The sequence below is a fragment of the Otolemur garnettii genome, unplaced genomic scaffold (genome assembly GCF_000181295.1).
Source record: "Otolemur garnettii isolate 467f Iridium unplaced genomic scaffold, OtoGar3 scaffold00128, whole genome shotgun sequence".
Classification (NCBI taxonomy): domain Eukaryota; kingdom Metazoa; phylum Chordata; class Mammalia; order Primates; family Galagidae; genus Otolemur; species Otolemur garnettii.
In genome coordinates this window covers 5767626-5775233 of record NW_003852523.1, presented here as the reverse complement: position 1 = coordinate 5775233, position 7608 = coordinate 5767626, and the positions used below count along the sequence as shown (strand labels likewise).

At 45.2% G+C, this 7608-nt stretch overlaps 1 protein-coding gene across 1 annotated transcript in view; it reads right to left on the bottom strand.

Annotated features, from left to right (window-relative positions):
• Positions 1–7608, bottom strand: part of DIP2A (disco interacting protein 2 homolog A) — a 114901-nt gene that overhangs the window by 57571 nt on the left and 49722 nt on the right. Inside the window, exons 5-6 of the mRNA XM_003798103.3 lie at positions 6813–7064; positions 1563–1691 (exon numbers count right to left, since the gene is read on the bottom strand). Of these exons, the coding sequence (XP_003798151.1) occupies positions 1563–1691; positions 6813–7064 (381 nt within the window). The remainder of the gene's footprint in view (positions 1–1562; positions 1692–6812; positions 7065–7608) is intronic.

The window sequence follows — 7608 nt, the reverse complement described above, 5'->3', positions numbered from 1 at the left end:
CTGCTGTACTGACACACACACGGTGCATGTCCAGTGCATGAAAATTAGGTCAACTTGAGAAGGTAGTCAACATAAGGAGGTGGCAGACTATGGAGGTATTACTGTAACTCACTATTATGAAAAAACTATAAAAGAAAAACTATGTGATCATTTCATTAGGTCAAAGAAATCATTTGATGAAAAACATGATAAAAAACTTTCAGGAAGGTCTCTGGCTGGGTGTAGTTGCTCACGCCTGCAATCCCAGCACTTTGGGAGGCCGAGGTGGGTGGATTGGCTGAGCTCATGAGTTTGAGACCAGCCTAAGGTACAGCGAGACCCCATCTCTAAAAATAGCTGGGCGTTGTGGTGGGCACCTGTAGTCCCACTACTCAGGAGGCTGAGGCAAAAGAATTACTTGAGCCCAAGAGTTAGAGATTGCTGTGAGCTATGATGCCAGGGCACTCTACCAGGGATGACAAAGTGAGACTTTATCTCAAAACAAAACAAAACAAAAAGAACTTTCAGGAAAATAAAAGAAAAACAGAGGGGTTAGGTGTGGCTAATAATCCCAGCACTTTGGGAGGCCAAAAGTTCAAGACCAGCCTAGGCAATACAGTAAAATTCTGCCTCTATAAAAACTTTAAAAATCAGCTGGGTCTTGTGCTACACACCTGTATGTAGTGCTAGCTACTCAGAAGGCTGAGGTAGGAGATCACTTGAGCCCAGAAGTTTGAGGTGATAATAAGCTCAGATAATGCCACTGCACTCCAGCCTGGGCAATACAGTGAGACTCTTGTCTCTGAGGGAAAAAACAAACAAGGGAAATTTCTCAATTCCTAATGAAAGACATCTATGAAAAACTTATACCTAAGATCACAATTGAGAAATGAAAAAATGGCAGGGCTCACACCTATAATCCTAGGACTCTGGGAAGCAGAGGCAGGATTGTTGAGCTCAGGAGTTTGAGATCAGCCTGCACAAGAGTGAGACTCCACTTCTAAAAACAGAAAAACTAGCTGGGCATGGTAGCAGGTGCCTGTAGTCCCAGTTACTGGGTAGGCTGAGGCAGGAGGATAACTTAAACTCGAGAGTTTGAAGTTGCTGTGAACTATGATACTACAGCACCCCACCTAGACTCTGTCAGAAGGAAGGAAGGAAAGTAGAAAGAAAGGGAGGGAGGAATGGAGGACGGGAGGGAGGAATGGAGGACGGGAGGAAGGAAAAACAAGTGCTTTCTCCCTAAGATTGGAAACAAGGCAAGGATATCTAGTCTCAACAGCTACTCATTTTCCTACTACATTGTAGATCCAAAATCCTTCTGCATCCAATCTAAATTTGCAAGTTTTCCCCCTCCCTATGCAATTTATTTCCCATTTGACCAATTCCATAAGTATTTCCAATTATTTATCTACATAATGCTTTCTATAATAACATTAGGTGCCATGCTGGTTTCCATATACCTGCAATGGTTGATTAAAACTGGTTTAGGTTTGCTAAAGTGAATACACAAGGTATGTTCAGTACCTAAAGAGAGACTCTGCTCCGCTTTCTCAAAAGGAGAAAGAGAGAGGTATGCTCACCATCTGCGGTCTGTAGGATGCTCCCATCACACCCCTGAGGAACACCTCTCATAGCAGCCACCTGTGGACGTTCACGGTACGAATGCTCCACCAGGCCTGTGGTGACGTCAGGAGGGGCAGAGTGCAGATCTGCTTGGAAATACCAAAATAAAGTGGCCGTAAGTCACACAAGTATTAAGCTGCATCCAAACCCGATGAGTCTATATTTCTACTAGCTAAGCTCTAAGCAGGGAGTGTGCACTCCGATTAACTGTTTTCCTTGGTGGCCCAAGGCAAACTGGCACCCTGTGATTTCCAGATGTGTGGTGTGGAGGTCTGCATGCACAGTGACTTGTCAGCTGGATCTAGCCTGAGCACCAGCTCTAGCACAGACACCGGCATAGGCACAGAGTAAACCACAGCAACCTGAGGAGAGTTCAGTTCAGAAATTCCCCTCAAGGAAGCACAAACAAATTTGAAATTAGTCCTCATTGGAACATTTTTTTTTGTTACATTATGAAAAAATAGGCAGACTCCCAATCCCCCAAAAAGTATGTTGGATGCTATACCTTTGTAGGTCTCAAAGAATAAAACTACAAAATCAAAATTTAAACTGTCTCCACTGCTAGTTAAAAGTTAATCTACAAAACGAAGAGACCACAATGAAAATTCTTACAGTATATTAGCATAACGTTGAGGTTAGCATAACATCTGGTATAGGCCATGTTTAAAAGCAGCAGCAGCCAACAGCAGGCTCAAACAGCCAGGGAACAGGACCTGGTGACCTGCTCACATGGGATCAAAGTGAGCAAAACCGCTTCCAAGTAGGCATCAGCATAACTGTCACCATGTTCAAAGGAATAAGAGTAAATACTATGTGCAGCTACAAGAGAGGCTGAGGCAGGAGAATCGCCTAAGCCCAGGAGTTGGAGGTTGATGCAAGCTGTGTGACACCTCCACGGCACTCTACCGAGGGCAATAAAGTGAGACTTAAAAAGTCATTCGTCCAGCGTCTGCACATGCACTTTCATGTTTGATGTTCATGGTACAGCACACTGATCTCTTCAGAATGCAGGCCAGCGGTCAGTAGCTGCAGGATTATTGTTATAACTGGGTCTACCACTAGCAAAGGCACACATCTTACACCTATAGGAAATTGTGTCCACCATGACACAGAGCCCACAGACACCCACAGGAACCAACACTAACCTGTGTTGGTGGACACTGGTAAACTGTTTAGTATTTTATTGGATATGCCTGCCAGTCCCACCGTGGCACCTAAACACCTTAAATGTTCAAATTCTGATAGCCTATCATCTCATGGTACAATGCAAAGTAAGAACTTTTTAGATATGTAGAAAGATGAAGTTAGTTACATGGAAACAAAACACAACAAACTCTATTTATATAGGAGAATGCACTTTTCAGAAAATCTAAAACTTTAATGATAGTTTCACAATGCTTGAAAAAGTTTGATGCTGACCAGATCAGCATTTTAAAGTATATCCCCAGGAGGTTCTTTAACTTAAAAGAAGTTTTCTTACTCTTCCAAAAACAATAAATGATTTTAAAAGTATACGTGGAAAAGCAGGAATACATGGTAACTTACACACTACAAAGTAGTTTAAAAAATAGCTGCATAAAAATGAAGATAAACTACATCAAAATAAAAATGAGCTACCATAAATAAAAGTATCGCTTTTAAATACAGGTATTTATAATTATGTCAAAATGTTTTATATAGTAGATTTCCTTGATCCAAAACTAAAAGTATTACTTTTACCTAATGTAGTCTTTCTCAAATTTTTTTACTTAAAATATTTTTCCTTTTGGCTTAGCACCCATAGCACAGTGGTTACAGCACCAGTCACATGCACCAAGGCTGGTGAGATTGAACCCAGCCCAGGCTAGCTAAACAATAGTGACAACTGCAACAAAATAAAATAGCCAGGCGTTGTGGCAGGCACCTATATCCCAGCTACTTGGGAGGCTGAGACAAGAGAATCACTTAAGCCCAAGAGTTTGAGGTTTCTGTGAGCTGTGTCATCACCGCACTCTATTAAGAGTTACATAGTGAGACTGTCTTAAAAAAAAAAAAAATTATTCCTTTTTCCATACTCCTTTCTTTAGCTCAAACTGAAGAATTACCTAGTTTTAAAAACTAACACAAAGGATAATTTCTGGAATAATTAGAGGGAAATTGAATATTTTGAGATTTAGAAATTCCAATTATGTCCAGCAAAGGGTTAGTGCATGAGAACTACAATCTGCAGTAAAGTATTAAGTAGATCCTGACTTAAGATTTTTAAAAAATTTACCAGAATTAACCATAAAATGTCTATGTTAGGACAAGCAAATGAGAAATGAAGAGATCAGTACAGATGCAACTGTAGAAGTTAGGCATCAACACAGGTAATAAACCTGTATTTTAATATTTATAGACAGGTCCTTTTCGGAGAACGAAAACATCTAATTCAAACTCATGTGAGAGTTAAGTACTTTGTTGGAAGATAACCACAACCATTGGAAGGTAGAGGGCCATATGGTTAAACATTTTGAACTGTGGCTAATTTTTCATGCTGAGTATGCTTTTATTCCCAACACCTCACCAGGAGATGATGCTCAGATCACTGAGGATGGCTCACAAACCCAAACCACAGGTGCTCTACCCACCTGCACCCTGTGCAGAAGACCACAGCAGGGTAACAGAGCACTGAACGCTACTCTTCTGTCACACTGGAGCTGTGTGTCTCTACAAAGTTAAATCTCCATGATGAGCAAAGAAGGAAAATAAGCAGCAAAGCTGTTTTCCAGCTGTGGGCTGCAAACATCATTGAGGAAAGGTGGGCAGCAGCCCCGGCCATAGGTAGGACACTCAGAAAAGCTACAAAAGCTGTATAATAGGCTGCTTTCCAAAGGAAACTTTCCCATGGAAAATGCTGCCTCGCTGCTACCATGTCAGTCGTGGCAGTTCCTCTGAGAGCTGGAAGCATGGTGTACAAGCAGTGAGCATTGTGTATTTTCATTTTAGACTTATATCGCAGGAGAAAGACATATGTTCAACAGAAATATGCAGACTTTCTGCATTGACTCAAACAAATAAAAAATAAAAAGCAACAGTAACGTGCTCCACAGAGGGTCCTGAGACAGAAGCTGTGGGCCCTGAACATGCCTGCCTAGGCCCCAGTCCACTAAATAGTGACCAAGATTCACATAGAAATAATAGCACACAAGCCCAGTGCCCACCTGGGGTGACCTAAGGGGACCCCATCACAAACACCTGCCTGTCACAGGTGCAGTGTGGGTGCTCACTGTTTCAATTTTAGCAGAAAATCAACTACAAACAAAGACAATGAACAGGAATCAAGAAAACTGGTATTAGCCCTGGCTTTATCGCTATGCCAGTCATGTGATTACAAGCAAGTTATAAGTCACCCAACTTTTCGTCTTCCTCACTCATCTGGGGAAAAAAAGGAAGGGTTTTTAGGATCAGAGTCTTTAATGACACTGACTGTATTTTAAGATATTAATGCAAGAATGTATGTGGGCTTGGTGCTTGTGGCTCAAGTGGCTAAGGCGCCAGCCACATACACCTAAGGTGGTGGGTTCAAATCCAGCCTGGGCCTGCCAAACAACAATGACGGCTACAACCAAAAAATAGCTGGGTGTTGTAGCAGGCACCTGTGGTCCCAGCTACTTGGGAGGCTGAGGCAGGAGACTCACTTGAGCCCAGGAGTTGGAGGTTGCTGTGAGCTGTGATGCCACAGCACTCTACCCAGAGGGATAGCTTGAGGCTCTGTCTCAAAAAAAAAAGTATGTGGCCTTCACATACCAGCAACATACAGCTAACTACACTACTATTTTTGTTAACAAATAGGATTTCCAATAATGAAAGGTGAACATAATTCAAAGAACTGCATGGTTTAGAAAAGATCCATGCACCTTTAAAAGTAACTTCAATTGCCATCTTTCCAGGTTGAAGAATTATTTATTCTGGTATCTGGAGGAAGAAGGGCCAGACCATAGCTGCAGCACCAGCCCTCTGCCTCAGGAGCCACCCAGGTGCAACTGTGCACAATGCTGAGAGGAAAGGCAGAGAGGACTAGGGGCAGCCAGGCAAGGGTGCATCATGATCACCACTAGGTGTGTGCATCGACCACTGCCTTGTACCTGCTGCCCCTGCATCCACACCAAGAGCAGGATGGGGCAACACAATATGCAGAAACACTGCACACTTCTGGGATGCCCAGGGAGGCCCACGTGCCACAAGGACATAGGATCACCAAATCACAGAAGCTGAAGAGCTACTCTGTTACCAAAAGGACATTCTCTATTCTTTGCTTTTATTTTCTTTTTCTTTGAGACAGAATCTTACTATTTTGCCTTCGGTAGAGTTCCATGGCATCATAGCTCACAGCAATCTCAAACTCTTGGGCTTATGCAATTCTCTTGCCTCAACCTCCCAAGTAGCTGGGACTACAGGTGCCTGCCACAACGCTCAGCTATTTTTTGGTTGTAGTTGTCACTGCTATTTGGCAGGCCCAGGCTGGGTTCAAACCCACCAGGTCAGGTGTATATGGCTGGCACCCTAGCTGCTGAGCTACAGGTGCCGAGCCCAAAAGGACATTTTCTAGATGAAAAAGGGGTGGGTCTGGATGGGCAAAAGTTTAGCAACACAGCTGTGTTGTCCAAAAGGTCAAAGATTTATGTAGACGATGAAGTCACCAAATATCACCCTTCTTCCTTTCAAGTGCAATTTTTTTTTTTTTGAGACAGAGCCTCAAGCTGTTCCCCTGGGTAGAGTGCTATGGCATCACAGCTCACAGCAACCTCCAAATCCTGGGCTCAAGTGAGTCTCCTGCCTCTGCCTCCCAAGTAGCTGGGACCACAGGCGCCCGCCACAACAACGCCTGGCTATTTTTTGGTTGCAGCTGTCATTGTTGTTTGGCGGGCCCAGGCTGGATTTGAACCCACCACCTTAGGTGTATGTGGCTGGCGCCTTAGCCGCTTGAGCCACAGGCGCCGAGCCTCAAGTACAATTTTAAAGCCAAAAATAGGTCACTGTCTCAATGAGTCACGTGGGATATGTGGGCCTTCTGACCTCAGCCACTTAGAGAGCTCAGGTTTGCAGCTAACTGTGCTGGGAGGAGCCACTGCTTAGGTGCCCTCCAGCTCTGTGCAGAGGAATGGTGCTGCTGCCAGGGCACGGCACCTGTCTATATTGGATACTCTGCTGTGCTGGAGTGGGGGCCACAGCAGCTCATTACTGACCTATGTGGGTGTGAGCCGGGAGGCCTGTGACAGCAGTGGCAACGGTGGCCCCCAGTGTGGCGGCAGCACTGGGAGCAGCGGTGGGTCTCCCTCCCAGGTGAGATGAGGTGGAGGATGCAGAGGATGAGGTGGACGAGCCCTGAATGACCCGGTCGAGCCAGGGCTCGACGCTGGAATGGCTCTGGAACGGAGTGGAGGTGAGTCGCCCGGGTCGCCGTAAAGAGCCCTCATCTTCTGAGGCAGATGACGTGTCTGTGTTAAAATAATGACGACAGGTATGAAGTAGGGATGAGTAAGAGGAGGACGGGGTTCCCAAGCACAGCACAGCACAGCCCAGCACAGATGCAGGCAAGCAGCCACATCAAAGGTCACCCTGAATCTCAAGGGCATACAAGGAGGCCTACAGTGTGGAACACGGTTCCCTGAGCCCCCAGCTCTGCACAGAGACCTCAGCCATGGGCACCACATGCCAGGCACAAAGACAACAGCTGGCTTCTTAAACAGCGTCAGCACATACTTCAGTGGGGTCCCCGACTGGCAAGTGTCCTCTGGACGACCAGTGCTGCTACTGTACATCCATTGAGCTCTAACACGCTCCCAGGTGAGCCAGCGCACAGCCCCAGCAGCACTGTTGTAGCTGTGAAGGGGACTGTGGCCCTGTCCACGTGTGTCCTCTCAGGGAAATTATGTGAATTAGCTATAGAAAGAATTCTTTCCTGGCCAGGAGCAGCGGCTCATGCCTATAATCCTAGCACTTTGGGAGCCCAAAGGCAGGTGGACTGCCTGCGCTCAGGGG